Source organism: Rousettus aegyptiacus, unplaced genomic scaffold, assembly GCF_014176215.1.
Source record: "Rousettus aegyptiacus isolate mRouAeg1 unplaced genomic scaffold, mRouAeg1.p scaffold_m13_p_10, whole genome shotgun sequence".
Taxonomy (NCBI): Eukaryota; Metazoa; Chordata; class Mammalia; order Chiroptera; family Pteropodidae; genus Rousettus; species Rousettus aegyptiacus.
Window position 1 is genome coordinate 66,196,741 of NW_023416285.1, and position 21,196 is coordinate 66,217,936.

General features: G+C 41.0%; 1 protein-coding gene and 1 long non-coding RNA gene across 4 annotated transcripts in view; one reads left to right on the forward strand and one right to left on the reverse strand.

Annotated features, from left to right (window-relative positions):
- The window catches only part of LOC107513979, a 61,268-nt gene extending 47,092 nt beyond the window's left edge, over positions 1-14,176 (forward strand). The window contains exons 3-8 of one of the 3 annotated variants that reach the window (XR_004953118.1): positions 6,172-6,506; positions 7,028-7,152; positions 7,328-7,417; positions 8,323-8,393; positions 9,044-9,292; positions 13,507-14,176. This is a non-coding gene — a long non-coding RNA (uncharacterized LOC107513979). Of the gene's footprint in view, positions 1-6,171; positions 6,507-7,027; positions 7,153-7,327; positions 7,418-8,322; positions 8,394-9,043 lie in introns of all 3 variants that reach the window. The other 2 variants (XR_004953116.1, XR_004953117.1) reach the window with 2 other exon arrangements.
- The window catches only part of CWH43 (cell wall biogenesis 43 C-terminal homolog), a 40,546-nt gene extending 23,382 nt beyond the window's left edge, over positions 1-17,164 (reverse strand). The window contains exons 1-6 of the mRNA XM_036227950.1: positions 16,978-17,164; positions 13,529-13,649; positions 13,007-13,161; positions 9,988-10,189; positions 6,244-6,332; positions 1,656-1,913 (exon numbers count right to left, since the gene is read on the reverse strand). Of these exons, the coding sequence (XP_036083843.1) occupies positions 1,656-1,913; positions 6,244-6,332; positions 9,988-10,189; positions 13,007-13,161; positions 13,529-13,649; positions 16,978-17,131 (979 nt within the window). The 5' untranslated portion in view covers positions 17,132-17,164. The remainder of the gene's footprint in view (positions 1-1,655; positions 1,914-6,243; positions 6,333-9,987; positions 10,190-13,006; positions 13,162-13,528; positions 13,650-16,977) is intronic.
- Between the last annotated feature and the right edge of the window lie 4,032 nt (positions 17,165-21,196).

The window sequence follows — 21,196 nt, forward strand, 5'->3', positions numbered from 1 at the left end:
GTGGCAATACTTCTGGCCTGGGATGTGGATATTCTGGGCACAGGGTCCTCAGAGGACGCATGCTAAAACTCACACTGTGCCACTAAGGCCAGGTGACAGAGTTGAGCTCAATTGGGATGATTACAATGTAGGTTACATGTAAAGTTTACATACGTCTAAGATTGTATTTAAGAAGATGGAAACAGAAGTATGATTCAATAATATGTAAATTAGGAAATGTCACATAAAAGTGAAGCTTAGATGGAAGAATAGCAAAAAAAAAAAATGTTATGTGCAATTTCTAGGAACTAGCAAAAGAAACCTAGACAATAAATTTATAACTAGTTTCTAATTTAATACAGATTCTTTTCAATTGTATTGAAAGCTACTCTGAACATTACCAACATTTCTAATCATGATAGTGCCTTATCATTATAATGCCACTCTTACTAAAAAAAAATTCTTAGTTGAGAAGGAACTCAAAAAGCACATCATTTATAACATTCAAAAGAAATAAACTTATGCTTAGAATGGCTCTTACTTTCATTCGTTTTCTCCACATGGCAGACCCCTAAGCAAGCGGCAGTAAGAAAAAAGCAGGGCATTGGACAGGAAAATATAGCAGGACAGAGTACACAGACCTGAAAGAAACCAGAAGAAATACAAAGTTTGCAAAGCCAAGATTATCACAGAGGAAATGCAGCCAGCATGTTTGCCAGAAATATCAAATTCTCAAAGTTATTTTAAATATTTCTTGTAATATAAAAATATATCTTCCAAGTCAGCCTGTCCTGACAGACATCTAGCTCATGGAATAGAAAAGTTGATGTGAAACTGTACAGACTACAGAGCAGCTGGGTGTATCCCAAGGGCACAGAGGGGATCTGCGAAGGGACTCACATGGAAGCCTAGAGCTTTGCACAGCTCTCGCCCCAATTCTGATTCCATAAGCCTTTGTCCAACTTGTGTATGGTGTTTCCCCTACTACACTCCAGCACGAGGCCTTGTGCTTGGAACACAGGAAGTGTGCAACAATTTTTTTAATGAATAAACGAACAAATGGAAAAATGAATATGTGAGCAAACAAGGACAGAATCCTCTACTAACAATTTCTGGCCCCTCATTTTTCAAAGATTTTATCCTAGAAGCATCTGTTATGTTTTACTTAAACTAAAATGATATGCGACACTTGATTTGTGTATGTCCGGCATACAGCAGTAATTTCATTATTGCCAAAAGAAAATTTTTTAAGTATTATACTAAGGTGGGCTGATGACATTTTAATTTATGTACATAAGTTCATAACCACTGAAATGGAAAATACATTTATGATTTGGGAATTTATCATTCACACTAAGATTTATATATACAAAATATATTTTACTGGTAAAAATAGGTAAATAAAAATCAGATAAAATTCAGAACCAAAAAAAATCACAATTCCTATATATAATTACATGCCTACCACTGAAGCAGCAACGTGAGCATAATGATCACAACTTTTCCCAACATATCATATAATACAAGTGTTACATAGTACCTCTTTTATACTTTATTATGACTTAAACCTGGTTTTTTACAACTAATTCACTTAAAAGGCCTAAATCTTAGTGAGAGTCCTGAAGGGTATTTTCTAGTAGTTATTACTTTAATCCAGACCTTGCAAATGTACTCACCCAAAAGCACATCAGATCTTTCTCTAGCATAGACACCTCCTGGAACAAATTTAAAAGCTGTGCACCATGCACAGAAAAATGTATCTAGAAGATAAACTATCATAGCAATGGTCATGGTTTTCCCAGGGCTTGACCCTGAGCTAATAAGATGTCCAAGCACTTGAGGCCACATGGATGCTGTGAAGACGGCAAGCACACAGCCAGAAACAGCGGCTCCCCACGTGGGCAGGTATAGGAGACCTGCAGCCGCAGCCGCTCCTGTTGGTAAGAGGAAAAAAAGGAATCAGACAGGAAAGCAGTAATACATAGACTCTTCTATTTTCTAAAAAGAAAAAAAAAAGGCAGAGGGGGAAGAATAATAAGCTTATAGGACGACCCATGTATAGCCATTTAGAGCCAGAAGAGACCTCAGGGGCACACTGATCCGACCACCACACTAATGAGAACCTGAGGTCTACAAGGTTAATGTGCCTTGCTAATGGTCACACAGATAGGTACTTGCACAACTAGAGGTGGAATGTGGGTCTAGTAAATCTATTTTAATAGCAGTCCAGTGCTATTTCTTCAGGAATGGTAGGGGGAGGGAAGAATGCATTTTTAGGTTATTTGTGTTAAGATCTGAAGAGCAATAACAACTGAAAAAATTTGGTACTACCTGTAATACCAAAAACATGTCCACTTAATTTAACTAGTTAGATCCAGGACATTAGAAAACATGTAGAATCAGTATGATTTCTAGAACGTTTTCATTAAGGAACATTCTAAAGGAATTTCCATGTATTTAAATGCTGCTTCTTGTCCTACAATAAGTAAGTTGTCTTTCCCGACCACACAGCCCTCAGATGTGGCTGAGACAGTACTGTAGAAGCAATGCTTTAGCAATTCTGCTGTCAGTTCATTCCTTATCCAACAAAGTAATAGCTTTGGGAGCCGTGCGATCTGCCTGGTCCACAGCAGGCACTTAGTAAATTTTTGCTAATTTGTTGAGCCTATCCTGAGAAAATCTAACATTTCTCCCAATTCCTGTGAAATCAGCTTTGAGAAAGCACACATGATCTTACAGCACCCCATTTTTGAGCCATCAATATGTTCCATAGAATATGATATTTGATATTTGATATATGATATTTCCTAGACATTTCTGTCAGTGTTGTATCACTGTGTCCCACACTTCAAGGGTATCTACAGCCGACTCCTCACTGCCTGGGGCAAGATCTCCAGGAAAAAATGGTGAGGGGAGGAGAAGGTGGCTTCAGCCAGCTTCTTAGTGTCCCATGGCTCACATGCATCGGTAAATTCTACCTGCACCATCACAGGACAATGCCATGTGACTACCTATTCCTCCTCACTTCAGAAGACTGTAACTCAGATAAACATGAGAGCCAGCTTCCAGAGCCCTCTACAACTGCAGCGTTCAACTCCACAGTGAGACCTTCAAACACTTTAGATCAGACATGGTTATTTTAATAACAGGAAAAATTTTTTCATTGTGAAATAAAACAAATATAATGACTATTCACTTTTTAAAAATATAGAACTATACGGAAGCAATTAAGGATCGCCTGAGACTAAGATGACTATAGCCAATGCTCCAATATATTTCTCCAAAACTTTTTCTATGCTATATAGAGGTTTTTTTATGTAAATGAAATCATACCGCATATTGAGAATTATATTCTGCTTCTCATGTGACATAGAAAGAACATTTTCTCATGCTATTAATTTTTTTCCTCAAACAATTTCACGTACACATTCTATTACTCTGGGTAAATACACCACAACATAAGCCACCATGTCCCTATTGTTGGCCACGTACGAGGCTGCTGACACTGTGAGGAACATCTTTCTTTGTCAATTAATCTCTTACTACATCTCTGATTGTTCCTTAAAATAGATTCGTAGAAGTCCAATTACTGGGTCAAGAGGTAAAAACATTTTAAAGTATCATTACCTGTAGTCAGTTCTTTTCCCGAAAGGTTTTACCGGTCTTCATTTCCTCCAGAAACCTTGCCAAAAGTCTCACCTTTTGAGCCCTGCCAAAATCATTTTTTCTAAAAACTTTTGCCAAATTAATGATGAAAATGGTATCTCATTCTGAATAACGCTTGTCTGATTATTAGCGAGACTGAATTTTTCCTGTTTACTTGCTTACAATGACTATTTTTAAAAAGAATGAGTCTTAATTTGATATTCTAAAGACATTAGACTTTGTTGCTTCGGAGAATTATCTGGGAGGAAAGAAAACAGCTCTTAAAATTTCCCTTGACTGTTATTGCTTTTAAATTGCTTTTAAATTTAGTTTCTATTTTCATATAGGCTGTATATTTTTAAACCCACTAAAATTATATTTTTAAGTAGGCTATAAACTCAAAATCTAAAATTTGAAAGGTAGAAAAGAATCCCTTTGACTGTTGTCACTTGCTAGTTCCCCTTAGGAAAGGCGACCAAGGTTTGCATTTTCTGCATCCTTTCGACCTATGTGTAGAAAGAAAAAAATATGTATGCACATTTTTTTGTACACCAGTGGTGGCATATGACACACACTCTTAGTCACTTTGCCTTTTTCACTTAATCATATACTTTAACTACTTATTGTTTGAGACCGAGTCCTTCCAAATAATTTCCTCTGAATCTGTACACCATCTAAGACACCGAACAGAATTAATGGTAATTGAACATCCCAATAACATTTATGTCTAATATGTTCATTTTCAATAGATTGGATTTTTCATATAATAAAACTTTAGGTATACTGTATGGTGCACTGGGGTCCTCTATATGTGTTGAGTACATCTACGTCCTTTTTAAAATAGAACTTTGATTTTACTAATTGCCATCAAGATTTCAGTTCTCTGCATTTATGAAATTCTATTGGTTGTTTCCATAATTAATTTCATACCAAGACCCAGTTGGGATTTCAAACTTTAACTGTACAATGAAAAAAATAAGATTTCTCTTTCTACACTCTGCTTTATGATGTGGCTTCTAGGGATGAATCACATGCAAAGTGGGCACCGTCCCTAGATAATTAAGTGTGAGCTCCAGCTTATTTCAGATGAGCAGGCGACCAGAGAAGGAGATGACGCTCATGAATTATGGCCCTGCTATCCTATCTGCTGCAAATAGCTTATGAGGTGCCTTAAATCTGCTTGCCCATGAGTCTTTTAAGCTACTATGTTATACTCTAGAGAGACCGCAAAACTAGATGAGGTTTGACTCTCAAGGGTATGACCTTATATCTAGGGAAATAAGTACAAGCATAACACTAAATTCACAGCTTTTCTGTTCTTTAACTAAGTTAATGTGTCTGTGAACCTAAGTTTTCCCATGTTTGAAATGAAGCTGCTAATTACTTGCCCAATAAGCATCTTGCTTATATTCCATGAGAAAAGACAATATAAGTGTTGAAGAAACTTTCCATGCATTTTATGTTCCTTTTCCCAAATGCATGCAGATGAAGAAGCTATATGCTCATTGCAAACTCAGTATTAACAAAGTTATCTAGCTCTTTTCTTGAGGCATTTCATGAGGTGTCTCTCTGATGAGAAGAGAGGTTACTCCAATATTCATATGAACTTCCACAGTCCCCAAAGGGGATGCCTACCAGAAAATACACAAGCAAGGAAAAACAGCTCAACCAGCTGCAGCCGCTCACACAGCTCCAGGAGGAAAACTGGGTCATCCTCATTAGTGAACAACCTTTTGGAATTACACATACATCTCCTGCAAGGGTGATGGTGCTTAAGGTGTACAGAAATTTACTTATTGTGTTATTCAACCAATGTTACCGATACACAGTCTCACAAACCCACACAGAGCATCTAGTGCAGCCCTCGGGCTCAGCTGCTTAATATCAGTATAAGGATATCTCTTCTCACGGAAAGCAAATAGAGTATTCGCTCTGTCACACAGTGGGGGATTTTTTATTTAACACTGAAACCATCTCTGCCTTTTAAGAGGATGGAAGAAGAATGACAGAATTTAGCCATAGGAAACTAAGTAGATTGCTCCTGAAGTATGACAGCCTTCAGGAATATTCTGTGATCCTTAAGGGTGTGACCGGGAGGAGATGGTCCAAAGCTGTGTAGAAGCGTGAGGAGCTAAACTGTTACATGTACAAGAGAAAGAGAACGTGAACTTCCTCATGGAGCCCCAAAGGAGGACATTCCTGAAAACCAGAGAGCAAGGACTCCTGGAGAGGGGAGGAGGTCTGGCAACGTGGCGACGTGCAACCCTCCATCTTCTCAGACCTCCGGTAACTCTGCAGGCACCTGACACACACGCCTTGTAAAAGTCGTTCGGGAGATGGGGGAGGTTATGTCAGCATGGTCAGGGCAGAATCAGACAGCTGTAGGAGGAAAGGGGAGATGAAATAGGGGAAGGCAGAAATCTGGGGCCAGCTGTCACTGGTAATCATGGTGACATCTGCGTCATAGTGGCTGCAACTTGTTATAATTGCCCACTTGGCAAGCGCACAGATGTGTACGGCTGCTGTGGTCTTTTGCTTCCATTCTAGGTGTGCGTGCTTGCAAGAAAATTGGACAGCCAAGCTGAATGAGTGGCATATCTGCAGGTAAACTCCACATACCTGTAACCCACCAGATTAAACTAGTATCTGGAAACCATGAACAAGTTGAAAGCATCAATCCGCTCGCCAAACCCAGCAGAACTGCACCTCTGTAAAATAAAGACACGCCATAAGACATCTGACATTAATCGTATTTCACTGTCCCATATATAAAAAAGAAAAATACCTCTAGGTACCTCCAAGAGATAACATGAGTGTGAAACAACCAATGAGATGATGAGAGCCCATCGGGAACCAATGTTAAATCTTTTTGGAACACTGAGGTAACAACAGTTCTGACTTGGAATAAATGATATCTGCAGTCTCTCACGCTTAGTGTCAACAGAGTAATTGGGTTTTCTCAGACTATTAAATTATCGTCCCACTGGCCATGGAAAAAAGTCATTGGGAATAGTTTCTATTTAGGTTGCTTCTTTCCTTTCTTTTCTCTACCTCAATACTGCTTTTATCTACAGTCTCTGCTTTCCTGGCACCTGTGTCAACTTGATAAGTAATTGAGAGTCATGTTTTTAAAACAACCACACACTATTTCATTCTTTCGCTACTTGGACAAAAACTTGTAGGAGGAAGAAAAAAAGAATTTAACTAAATTCTAGGGGGGAAATTCAGCAACCACAGTAGCTAGGACATGGTATTCAATTAAGCTGTACTAGAAATTAAGCTAAAAAACATAATACTTATTACGTAACAGGCAAGTTTTTTTTTAGATTTTTACGTGTAGTATTAGCTCATTTAATCTTCACAAATCCATAAGGTAAATGCTATTATTATCCCCATTTTTCAGAGCAGGACACTGGGAGAAGGAGAACCTGAACCTGCCTGAGGTCAGACACAGTTGCATGTGTAGGACCAAGAATCCCAAAAAAGGCCTTCGGGCTCTGGAGTGAGGCTCCCGCTGCCCTCCTAAGGGTAAGCATCATCCTGGATCCACAGAAGACCAGATGTAACAAAGGGCTGTGGAGGGTACTGTTGATCTTTTTCTATCTCCAATTCATCAACAAATGTTTATGAGGACCTACTTTGTGCCAGGCTCCATTCTAGGATTTGGGACACGTCAACGAACAAAGATCTCTTTCCTCCACAGGACTCAAGCTCCAGCAGGGGGAGGAGGACAAACAATAACACAATTAACAAGCAATGCAGGATATTAGAAGGTGGAAAGCGCTACAAAAGAGTAAGAGTAACAGGGTTTGGAGTGCTGCGGGGGGGGGGGGGGGGGGGGGGGGGGGGGGGGAGGGTGCTGATGGGAAACTGGAACACGGTCCCGCCCCCTCATTCCCGCGGGGTCTACGACCTGCGCCGACCCTTTGGTTTCCCAGCCCCCTTCAGCACCTCTGAGCCTCTCTCTCACCTCCTTCTCCCATCTCTCACCCCTTTACCCCATCAAAACTTATCCATGACCCATTCCTTTAAGTAGAACCTAGTGAATTTTAGAAAGTAATTCCTATTTTGATGGTCAAGGGTGATGATGGTCTAATGCAGTATTTCTCAAACAGGGGTTCGGAGAAATACCAGTTTTATGAGATGGTAATAGGTGTTCGAAAAAAGGAATTCCATGTTCCAGTACGTTTAAGAAACCCCCAAGAGTCTCTAATATGCTCATTGTGAACCACAAAGAAAGGAATATGAAATGCAGTATTTCCTAAGCCTATTTCATCTAGAAGATGTTTTTTCAGAGTACTTATTAACATCTCAAGAAACAAGTGTTCCACAGAAAACAGTCTGGGAATGCTGGTCTCGTGAGTTGCGTTTCTATCTTCAAGTCTCACTCCAATTTACAGGATTATAAAAATGCCTGAAAAGGAAACTCTCACTTTACAGTGAGAAAACAAGACCAGGAATGTAATGTTACTAGTTTAAACTTAGACAGTGAGTTGCTGGTGGCCAGTCGGGACTCAGTCATCAAGTGTGACCTTGGGTTCCCGGTCTAGTCCTCCTTTCGCTCTCCCATACAATTTATGCTGGTTTTCACAGGGAACTTTGGAAAGGAAGCTTTAATACATGAGAATAAACTTCTTCCCTTCCACTCTCTTCCCCTGTGCCTTTCTTCCTTTTCACCCTTCCTCCCACATATACTAGAGCATCCAGATCAAAAAGATAAAGACTCCAAATAACATATATAAAATTCCTAGCTCAGTGCCTGACACAGAGTAAGACATAAATATTAGTTTATTTTCTTACTCCCTGTCCTCAAGGAGCATGGTGTCTAGAAAGGAAGAAAGACATCAAATAACTAATATTTTTTTAAATTGTAATACAGAATAACAAGAGATATAAGAGGAGGGGTGGAGATTAAAGGTAGTATGCGGCAGAAAGGAATCCTGGAGATAAACAGAGGAGACTTCACAGAGCAGACGCTTGAGGTGGGCTGTGAAGGGTGAGAAAGAGCTTGCCAGAGTGTCCAGGCAGAGAAGGCAGGCTAGGTATATGCAGACGGGGGACTGGAATAGTCTGGCACTTCTAAGGAACTGAAAATGATTTCGGCCCAAGTGAAGCACAGGGATAAAGTAGGGCTCACTTATAAAAGTAAGGGAGGGGTATGTGCAGATCCTGTCTCATGTGACCTGATATGAGAGGGGGAAAAAAACAAGTTTTAAGTAAAGGAATGACAGAGTCAGATTTGCATTTTAGAGAGTTCACTCTGGGGCAGTGCGGTGAAGGCCACACTGGAAAGAGAGCATCAGTAGACAGTACCGATAGCCCAGAAAGATGGTGATAACCCCACTAAGTAGATATAGCTGGACACAGGAAGAAAGGGATATATTCTTTAAGAGAAGTACTAAAACTGACTACACTTAAGGCCCAGTTAGATGCAGAAAATGAGGAAGACTCAGAATTCCAGGATGACTGCTGGTTTCTGGCAAGGATGATGGAGTGGAGAGGCAGAGTGAACCAAGGCATGGAGGAAGAAGAGCATGTTTGGAGACTGCGAACTCCCGAGTTGAGAGAGACATGCTGAGTTCGAGACACCTGTGGAATATGTCCAGATATCTGCTGGGAGAAGATCCAGCAGGCAGCTGCATGTTCCAAATGTGGGAATTTCAGCATGGTAAGAGAAAATAGATCTCAGAGGCAGATGTTTTAAGGATTTCGCTGATCTTTTAACATGTTAGGCATGGAAGAAAACGGTGTCAGGAAGAGCTGAGCAAGGATTAATGAGGACCAAGCGCATGGACCAATTAAACTCAAGGCCGCTAACTCTTCAGATGCCCTGTGGTTGGTGCAGATCCCAAAGTACCAGAGGATGCAGAGTTCTCCCTGAGCTTCCCTCACTTACCAAGAATCATGAACTGTGCCCGAGCTGCCAACCTGGTCTCTCATCAGGGCCCCCTGGTCTTGTCCTTCCAAATGCCCACAACTGTAATAGGGTGGGCATAGAGGGGGTTCTGGAGAAAGTGGCCAGGGAACACCATGCCTTCCCTTCCATGAGGATGGTCTTCTCTGTGAAGATTCCTCAGAGTTTCAGAGTGCCCATGTAGGAGCTCCCAGAACCTCCTACTTAGCTATGCACAATCCTCCATCCTCCCTCAGCTACCCTGCAGTAATCCTTCAGCACTGGGGCAAATACTTTTCTGGATCCTTCATCTCCAGAGTACACGATAATTTCATGACACATTTCTGATATCTACAGTAAACCAAATAGGAAACATCTGGCTGGCACAGATCTAGCTGCTCAACAGACAAGGAGCTTCTCCCTTCAGCCATAACAGCCAATTTCTTAATTGCCTCTAAACCCAAACTCACCCAAATGGGTTAGGATCTGGTCCTGGATTGGGATGCCCACTCACTGCCCATCTGGAAACCAGAGAGACCTCTCCAAAAATCCAGTGGGTGAGGAACACGAGACTGCCAAAGGCAGCCCCTGCCAACAACCAGTGTGGTCTACAGACTATCCCCGTGGCTGCCTCCCTGGTCTTTCTTCCCTCAGGTTTATTGCAGTCACCATCTAGAATGAAAAATGGAAAAGGGTCAATTACATGGGAATTTACCCTCGATATTTAACAGACTTATATCAAGTAAAAGATGGCACTTGGCTTCAAGGACCTTACTTTAGAAGGGATGATGAGACATGCAATTACAATACAAAGCAGAATCTGCTGAGAGCTAGTCAGTGGGAGAGATTATTTCAGACAGGCTAGATCAGGAAAGGTTTAGGGAGAACAAAGCATTGTGGAATTTGACAAGTGAAAATGCAGAAAGCTATTTACTTCATGTGAAGTTAACAATAGGAGCAAAACTATATGTAGGAGAAGTAAATGGAATGTCCAGGGAACAAATGCAGTCCAGCCTGAGTGGAACGTTTCCGGTACCCCAGGCTGCCTCCTATCTAACACCCTGTACCCAGAGTAATAACAGTGCATTGACTGAGCGGTTACTGTGTGCCCCAAGCTCTGTTTTGGGCCCTTTGTATAGACTCTTAATCTTCACAACAACTTTACTATGCATGCTTTATTAGTAATCCCGTTTTACAGATTAGAAAACTGAAGCCCAGAGAGAACAGGTGACCTGTCCAAGATCATACAGCCAGTAAAGAGAAACTGGGATCAGAGCTCAGGCTGTCTACCTCTAGCACCTGTGTCCTTAACTTTACTGTACTTCCAGGACTGTTTAACCAAGGGGTCTCAACTCATTGCATAACTCACTTACCATACAAAAATATAACTGGAGAAAATGCTGGCAGGATAATTTCTTTGCAGGAACAGAAAGCAAGTTGGGCAGATGTTTTATAGCACTGTGAAGCCCTCTGAAGTTAAAAGGAATCCTTAGGGTCTGCCTATGGGGCTGGCAGCCAGATTTCACAAGGAGAAATCATTCTGCTAATAAGGGAGCCAGAGGAAGAAGGAACAGAGTTGAAAGCTGTGAGGATGGGGGAGAGGGCAGTGAAGACAGAGGGGAGGTCAAGGCCTACAGGCCAAGCTGACATTCTTTGTACAAGAGTGATACCTACACTGAATTTGCTGAAATACTCTGTGTATTATGGTGGGTGACCCTGCCTCCAGCTCCAGGACCAACAAATCTTTAATAAAACTAAAAAAAAAAAAAATGCCTGGTATGATCAGATATCCTGGAGAAGCTGGTGAGGAATCCGGAGCTTTGTAAATGGGAGCACAGAGGTAAAAAAAGAAGGGACCAAAAACTGGGTCACATAAATTTAAAACAGGCAAGAAAGAAGACAACACAACTCGGGGAATATAAAGGACACCTTGAAGTTCAGATCCTTATCAGGTGTACTTGTGAAATGTGCTGTCTGAGTTTCCGCCTTTAAATGTTTGTGTTTTACAAACTATAAAACATATTTTAGGGCTCTAGACCGAGATCTGAATACTCTATTAATAGTAATGTCACTTGACCAATTTACTTGCATGATGTTGTAACCACACACAAACTTTATTTCTTTAATATAGTCTTTTCCTCTGATTCAAGCTGGTTTTGTCCAGATGATGGCATAGTGACTCACTTGCATCCCATCTCCCATCCTCTGTATGCCTGCTCCTTTAATCATTAAGTCTCAGGACATAAGCTTAACTGAGCCTCTGGTCTGTAATCAAGAGGACAATAGATTTTAGTTGGACTTTAGATTAAGGACAGCATCTTGACTTTAGATGTGCTTCAGCCCCAGTCCCATCCAGGCAGAAAAACCACCCCACTGGGCAGGACCAGACAGGATGGCGCCATGATTGATTCCAGAACTGGTCACAATGATCAATTATCTCATTCCCTTCCAATCGTCCAGTCAGTAGCACCCAGGACCCCAACTCCCTTCGTTTCTATGACTACTGATTTTTCCCTGTATAATCTGTACTCCCAAGATACCCGGGCTTTCAGCTATAGCTTGCCTGTGTCACCGGGACATGCAACTCTCTAACAACTTTCTTTGCTACACAACCTGCACGTATCTCTTCATTGGCTTAGATGCGTGCAGACAGACGGACCTTTTTTCTGTCCCGATAACAATGTTCCCCTATTCTCACTACCCCCAACTCATGCCAAAATTGGGCCAAAGGAGGATTGATTATACAAGCACTTTGTTCACAGTGAGCCAAAACTCTGTAAAATTCCATGAACCAGTGGGATTTCTCCCTGTATTTACAAAAGAACAGTGACTCACTAGGAGTTACACAAAAAGCCAGGAGAGAATTAATTAGAATCTAGTAACACTTCTCCCTTCCTGTCAGAGGGGTCTTGAGTCTAAGTTGGGTATGTGACCGTCTGGGAAAGAGTCAGCTCCAGAGAGGTACTGGTGGTTTGAAAGGTGGTATGAATATGCAAGATTTTCTTTCTTTTCAAATTTCAGATTTGGAGTTTAAATATCTTCAGACTCCTGGAAAATTTCTGAAAAACAAACCCAGGTAGTTCCCACAGCCCTAACTCACCATTTTCCATAGCGTGATATACTGGGGTTAGTGTGGGGGACAAGGGAGTGAAGGACCTCATCTTGGAAAGCTATGTCCAGAGGGAAAGAAGAGAAAGACAGGGCTGAAAGCCAGCTTAGAGCGTGAGGCCTACTCTACTATCCCACTCCAAAATGACGGAAGCCAGAGATAACTTTATTTTCACCCTCTGTACTAGCAAGGAAAAGGTGTCTTCTGCTTAGATAATAGTACACTGACTGGGTGTTACTATTTCAGAGAGAGAAAAAGTTGAAATGAAGAAACAGTGTAGAAGGACTATTTTTACCTTTCCAAGATATGTTCCATTCAGACAAGAAAGGGAAACTATGCAAGAGAGAAAATATGCCTAAATAAATTGGGCATATACTTACCTGCAGAAATGCGATCAAGTGTGGCTATGACACTCAATGTCAGTATCACTCTGTTGGACATCTGATAACTCCAGATGGGGTTTAGTGAAGTGTACCATATGCGGAGAACAACAAGAAGAATATGTCCTAAAATGAATCCCCAGATTCTGAGGTACCTATAAGTGCACAAGTATTTTTAATGATTTTCAATGTGGTTTCAGTGAGCATGTCCATCACGAACTTCATAGTTTTACAGAATGAGTATATGAAATAGTCTGGTTGGTAATTTGTAGTAATATACATGACTTAGCCTTTATATAGTCCATTACCTAGGCAACTTGTTAATTCCTCCATTCTCAAAACATTTTTAAGACTGATGGCAAGTATTCATGTCCTCATTTTGTGAAAAAAGAGAAAAAGAAGACTTCTATGCAGCCAGATGGAAGGTAAATACCACAACCTGGAACTCTTGGTCCCGGCTCCCCCTTTGGTAACTGATCACTACACTTATTTGTCTATAGGTGCGTAAGATACAAATCATACCTTTGCAAACCATTTCCTGTCCACCATGTAACAGCTTGCACTATCAGCGAGGAAGACACACCAAGTGCAAGGACCATTACCCGAAGTTTGGCATTTGGAGCCTGGAAGGAGGCTATGCTGCCTACGAAGAAATTAAAGAGAGCTAAACATATCTGGCAATCATGCATTGGTACTCGATGCTCTGAATTTGATAACTGTTGTGTCTGATGCCATCTTTATACTCAGGAAGATACAGTTAATACATAATTCTGTGTATTCATATCTTGTCTTGATTTTATTGAGGCATCATTCATACCATAAAATTCACCATGTTAAAGTGAGCAGTTTTGTGGTTTTTAATATATTCACAAAGTTGTATTACTATTCCCACTATCTAATTCCAGAAGATTTTCATCAGCCCAAGAAGAAACCCATACCTGTTAACATCACTCTTTTTCCTCCTCCTCACCCCTAGTCCCTGGCAATCACCTATTTCCCGTCTGTATGTATTTTTTCTATTCTTGGCATTTCATATAAACAGAATCATGCAATATGTAGCCTTCTATGACTGCCTTCTTTCACTTAGCATGTTTTTAAGGTTCATCCATGTTGTAGAATGTATCAGTATGTCATTCTCCTTTATAGATGAATAATATTCCATTGCTTGCATATATTGCATTTTGTTTATCTGTTCATCAGCTGATGGGCAGTTGGGTTGTTTCCACTTTTTGGCTGTTATGAATAATGCTGCTATGAACATTTGTGTACGAGGTCTTATGTGAACATATGTTTTCATTTTTCTTGGGTATATCCAAGGAGTGGCATTGTTGGGTCATACAATAACTCTAATATATTGATGAACTGCCGAACTGTTTTCCAAAGCAGCTGCACCATCTTAGAGTCCCACCAGCAACATAAAAGGGTACCACATCCTTGCCAACACGTGTTATTGTCTGTCTTTTTTATTATAACCATACTAGTGGGTCAAAATCTTTAAGGTCAAAAATAACCCAAATCAATAGTAATGTGAAATAGTTTAATAGTTAACTGCATAGTAATAACCTAAAATGTCTGCTGTGCCAGAGGTAAGATAGCATGTAACACCCAGCTCTTCTTTGTAGTTATGTAAAAATACTTTAGGACTCTTTAAAAACAAAGTTGTTTATTTCCTTAAGAAGCATCTGAAGGGAGTTTTAAGACATATCATGTCTTACTTCAGCAAAGCTCAATGACTACCTGGAAGAGTATCTGGCAGAAACTAGCCTCTTCATCTTCAACTCTGAGTCACTACTCCACTTTCTCAAATATAGTTCCACCTCTACCCAAGGTGCTGGGTTTCTTGGAGGAAGTTAAAAGGGAAACAACAGGAAGCATCCCAAATACTGTACTCACCGCAAACTAACTTACTATCAATCCCTTATAGCCAACAGAAGTTCCTGAGCTTAAATAATAAAAAACTGTCCCAGTAACCGCTCAGACGGTGGCTTTATAGGTAAGGCAGCATTGAGCAAAGGCACCAAAAATTGCCAGTGATAAGATCACTCCTATAAAAGCCAACCAGGGAGTGTGATGAGAAAATGAGACTTGCAACACTTAGGCCATAGTAATTCACAGAAGGATACTATAAACTAACAGCAGTTGAACTCAATTCAGGGTAGAAAGCTTCATTTCTATTATTTCTGGAACAGAAAATTGCACAGTCATTTGATATGTCTTTCCATTCCCATGGCACCATCTTTGTAAAGGATGTATTTTTCAGGGGTCTTTACCACTTTCTTTCTGAGTCAAAGCTCTTTAAACACCAGAATTTTACACCTTGATGGGCAGCCCTAGCACTCAGCACACTGTGCTCTGCCTTCTTCAGGGACTGACGCACAAAAAAGCAGAAGATAATTTCCTAGTGATTACTGTGTTTGTGAAAAAAAGTCACCTGTTTTTAGACAGAAGAAATACACAGCATGGTTCGTACTCAAATGCCACTGGGAAAACTCAGAGAACCCACCTGTGTTCTAGCAGAAGGGCAAGACATCTAGAGTTTTCAGCTACAGATTCAACCAGACTCTGATGCTTTTGTATTTTAAACCTTTTCTCCATGACCACACCTTCTTACTTTTTCCTGCTATTTTTTCACTAGTCTCTCAATATTTACTAATATCAATAATCTCAATTCTTTGTGATAGTAAGTGTATATTTAAATTTTTTAATTGCCATTTTTTGGCAATGTAACATACTCAAATTCAGAATTCAAAAAGTACATAAAGTATACGGAGCAAAGTTTCTCTTTCATACCTGTCTCTACGTGCCTTATTTTTCACCCTGGAAAAGACTAAAATGCTATCAGGTTTTTTTTTTTTTTAAATTTTTCTAGAGCTATTTCATGCATGTTCAATGAAATACTAAATATAGTTTCATCTAACCTTTTTTACACAAATGTTAGTATTCTGTATACACCATTTAGTGCTTCCTTTTTTTCACTTACTATATTTTGAAGGACATTTCATTTCATTAAATAAAGAATGTTCTTATTCTTTTTTTTACAGCTTCATAGTATTCTATAGTATTCCAAGTTTCATAACCACAATTTATTTAGTTTATCCCATATAGATAACATGTAGGTTATTTCCAATCTTGCTGTTAAAATATTGCTATGATGATTAAATAACCTTGTATTTTTGTCATTTTACACATATGTGAGTATAACTGTAAGATATATTCTTAGAAGTGGAATTGCTGTGTGTGCACACATTTGCAATTTTGATAAATACTGCTAACTGATCCTCTGCAGAGGTTGTGTCAATTTACATTCCCACCAGCAACAGATGAGTGCCTGCTTTCCTCCCCTTTATCAATCGAGTATATAAACTATATATAAATATATATATATGAGTATAATTTATGGTCTACACATTTTAGAATATTTTTAAGAACCAATTATATTTCTTTTCCAGTAAATTGATGGTAGCTTTTGCTCCCTTTTCTATTGAGTTGTTGGTCCTTTTTTATTATTAATTTGTAAAAACTCCATTTACTACGGAAATTAACCCTTTAATTAAAGAGTTGCAAATATGTTCCCTAGTTTGTTGTTGCCTTGCATACTATGGTTTTAGTCATGCATAGTTTTCATATTTTTATGCATTTCAATTTAACAATTTGAATGGCTTCTGAGTTTTGTGTCATATTTGGAAAAAAGAATACAATATGTCCAAGAGTTGACCTGTTTAGCAAGGTATCATTCCCCTCCTCATTTCAGTAATTTTTAGGCTTTTCCAATCTTACAGAAAAGTTAAAAAGGTAAAATACACTGTTTTTTGATCTAGTCTGACAATTATACTAGAACCTTTCTAAAGTAGTAGTAAGAGAAAGAGAAATCGTTTTTTTATTCAATCATTTAGTATTTAAAAACAGTCTACATATTTTTCTACTTGATTTTTAACCAAAACAACTCTCAAAGAAATATTTTAAAATCATACCAACAGTGATTATCCGTAGCAGGGTTAGTATCCACTTCTTGTTAACCAATTTCCAGAAAAGAGTAACTGTTAGGAATACTGGAGAAAGAAATGCTATGCCAAAACCTTCGAGCCCAGTGAGTTCCAGTGTTTGCAGAGGAAAGTAATAAATCATCGGGGGCAGGCCATGACAGAGAGACCAAGAAATGTATCCTAGGAAAACAGATTTTTCAGAGAAAGACAAAGTGTAACTTTTTCATGGTTTCAAACAGTAACCCTGCTCCTGCTCCAGCTAGCTGCACCACCTCCCCCCCCCCACCCCCCTACAGCTCTGGCCTTAACTGGTTCCAGGAGGAGAATTCCTCCCCTTCAACAGTCAGGCTGTCTGTGTGAGTCCCTGGGTATCCCTTGTTTTTCATGCATAGTTTTCATATTTAACTTTGTTTATATCCCTTTATTAAAACCACTTCATTTAGACTATTCACATTGAATTTGTTTTCCTATCAGGACTTTGATAACATTTCCTTACCTATGTTGACCCATCTAGAATGAGAAATGTGAAAATGACAAGAGCAACAAGCAGCAGGACTTCCTCCTCCCACTCCAGACTGCATCCCAAGGCATGCTGGTTAGGCAACAATCATTTTCTTGAAAGCGGACTATTTTCAGCCCAACCCTCAGGAGACAGTTCTCCATCGTGGAATATCCTGATCTGAAGTCACCTCTCCCAGCTACTGATTGTGTTATCTTCTACGATAGTGACAATTAATTCTAATGGGCACCTCCCCTGTGCCAGGCTCTGTACTAAGGATTTACACGGGTCATCTCTCCTATTTCTCACACGACCCGTGTCCTAGGAGGTTGACATTATTTCTACTCCTCTCTTACAAATGCAAAAGCAAATAATAGGAATGAAAGCCTCCTGAGACTCAGAAAGTTAATTGTCTAAGGTCACAAAACTAGCAAAGGCAGGGTGACCTTAAACCCACGCGGTCCAGCTCCAAATACGGCTACTAATCACAAAGGGTACTTTCTCCCAAGTTACTTCCCAGCCTCCCTTTATCAGCAAAATAGCACTTTTACCACCTCACAGAGTTGTTAGGATGAAATGAGATCAAGCACAAGGAATACTTAGCACCCTAGGTAGCTCTAAGTGTAAGTCTCATAAGCACATTGCCGTACTTATGAGATACAGACTGAGCCAGCAAAAATAGGACGGTCCTCTGAGGTTACTAGCTCCCAGAAAATCAAGTTCCCAGGAAGGCGCCCCTCCCAAGCCAGAGAAATGCTTGTTTCATAATGAACAGCGAGATTCCAGCCGTCTCCCAAATGTCTGTCTGAGAATTCTGATTTTAATCATACAACTCTGACAGAATTACACCAAGTATTGTTCTTGGGACTTTTTGCAAAGCTAAGTGAGCGCACTGAACTCAGGTTCGACGCTTTTCGCCAAATGCCCAAATGTGCAGGCACCACCAGGGCCCACTCATGCCGGGCCAACAGCAGCGGCAGCTACTGCCCTGCGTGCTCACCTACAGCCGCCCGGGACAACGGGTGCCCCTTTCCCTCCGAAAGTTAAAGTTCGGTCCTGAATTTTATTAAGTTAAACATAAAGGTCACAGGTAGAGGTCTCGGGGGGAGGTACCAGCCGTATGGGTTCAAGGCCGACACGAGTGAAACTCGCACGCCTTGGGAGCAATCCCAGGGTGGCGTGGGAATTAGGGAGGCGTCCTCTCCCGCAGGCGCCTCGCCGAATCCTCGGCTTCGGAAACTCAACCTAGGTCTTTTTTTCTTTTTTTTCTTTTTTTTTTTTTTTTTCTTTTTTCCCCCTACTCCCTACGGTAGCAAAAGTTCCCAAGGGGAAGATAAGCAGCTCTGGGCACGAAGCGCGCCTTTCTGCTTCACGGAGCTCAGCCTATCCGCCGAGCGCCGCGGCTCGGGGCAGGGCTGGGGGGACGGGCACCCGGGAACGCGAGGCGAGGGCATCCTCGGCTTACCCAGGAGGGTCTCCAAGAGGATTTCTCTCCACAGAGAGCGCATGGCCGCAGCGTGGAGCGGCGCTTTCTAGGAGAGAAGCAGCGCTCCGTTCACACCCTGCGCCCCCGCCAGCAGCCGTGTCCTCGCGAGCCTGAATGTGGGTCCCACGTCCCGCGCCGAGTCGGCCACCTCCCGCCCGCTTGCGTGCCGAGCCCAGGTGTGGGTGGGGCCGCAGCCCGCCCGGCGGGGCGGGCGCCGCCCGTGCGCGCTCTGCCGCCGCCACCGCGGGCGCCCAGCGGCTCTGCGCCGCCTTCGCTGCGCTGCTGCACCCCGCGCCCGCCGCCAGCGCCAAACGACTGCTCCCCGCAAGGGTTACGCGTCTCGCGCAGGGACCTGGGGACCCAGGAACCCCGTCGTCGGGCAAAAACTGGGAGGTCGACCGGCCTGCTCCCAGAGCGGCCTCGCGATGGAGCGCGGCCAGCGTACAGGAAGGCAGGAACAAGTGCAATTTTGGACCCGTGGCGTCCTGGTTTAAGCGAGGCCCACAGTGGTACGTTGGGAGCGGAAGGCAGACGGGAAGGTTGGAGACTCAAATGGGACATCCTGTAAGATGGGCCCTTGGCTGTGCGCGAAACAAGCCCCAACAGGACCTTGGCGTTCTTCAGGCTTGGGCGACGCTCCGGAGACGAGCCAACTCCGATGAGCGCCACCTGACAGCGCTACACCTTTTCAGCTTGGGTCATCAAATTGGGTGAACATTCTACAAGGGCGGTCAAAAAATCCTAGAGGCTACAGGATTTTCTGTTCCTTTTAGAGAAGACTCAACACTTGCTCAGGGGAGAGAAAACACCGGGTGCGAGTGGAAACTCTTCCCTTCTCAACTTGATGAATATGTCACACCATCCCTAAGGAGAAAGTGAGAGCCGTTCTAATTCACAGTGGCCTGAGTGAAGTAGCCAGTGATTTCTCACTCAGACATCACCACAACCTAGAATGGCTTGAATTTTTTTAGAGCCTTCTCAATGTAATTTATTTTAATTCGCTTTAATTTGGGGAAAAGTTTATCATTTACCACTTCTGAAAAGTCTGCTCTGAAATTAAACGATAGGTGGCCTGAAAATGTAAGAATCATTTAAGAGCAATAATTGCAGTTTTGAGCAAAAAGGTCAAAATCACCTCATTACTTACTAGTGTTTTTCTGTCACAGGACAGATATACGGATCAATGGAATCAAATTGAGAGTCCAAAAATAAACCCTTTCATTTAGGCTCAGTTTTCAACAAGTTCCCCAAGATAATTACATAGAGGGAAAGGACAACTGACTATCCACATGAAAAAGAATAAAGTAGGACCTCTATGTCACACCATATACAAAAATTAACTCAAAATGGATCAAAGACCTAAATGTGAGAGATAAAAGTATAAAATCCTTAGAAGAAAACATTGGAGTAAATCTTCGTGATCTTCAGTTAGGCAGTGGATTCTTGGATATAATACCAAGAGCACAAATAACAAAAGAAATAATAGATAAATTGAAATTCATCAAAGTTAAAGCTTTTGTGCTTCAAAGAACACTATCAAAAAAGTGAAAAGACAAAACACAGAAGGGGAGAAAATATTTTTAAATCATACATCCCATAAGGACCTGGTACCCAGCCTATATAAGCACATACTCACAGCTACAACTCAATAATAAGGTACTCAACTTAAAAATGAACAAAGGATTTGATAGACCTTCTGAGAACATATACAAGTAGCCAATATGCACAGACAAAGATTTGGTATCATTGTATAAGGAAAATGCAAATCAAAACCACAATGAGATAATGCGTCACACTTGTTAAGATGGCTATATGTAAAAAATCAGATCATTACAGGTTTTGGTAAGAATGCAGGGAAAGTGAACACTCCTACATTGCTAGTGGGAATGTAAAATGGTATAATTACTTTGGAAAACAGTGTGGTAGCTTCTCAGATGCTGAAACATCGAGTTACTATATGATATAATGATTCTACTCCTAGGTATACATACCCAAGAGAAATAGAAACATACATAATTTGCGCATAAATGTTCATAGAGGCATTATTTGTAATAGCCAAAAAGTGGAAACGACCCAAATGTACAACTGCTGAATGGATAAACAATACATGGCATTTTCATGCAATATGATATTATTCAACAATAAAAAGAAATGAAGTGCAGATAATATCCTACGACGTGGATGACTGTCAAAAACACTGCCAGATAAAAGAAGTCACAAAA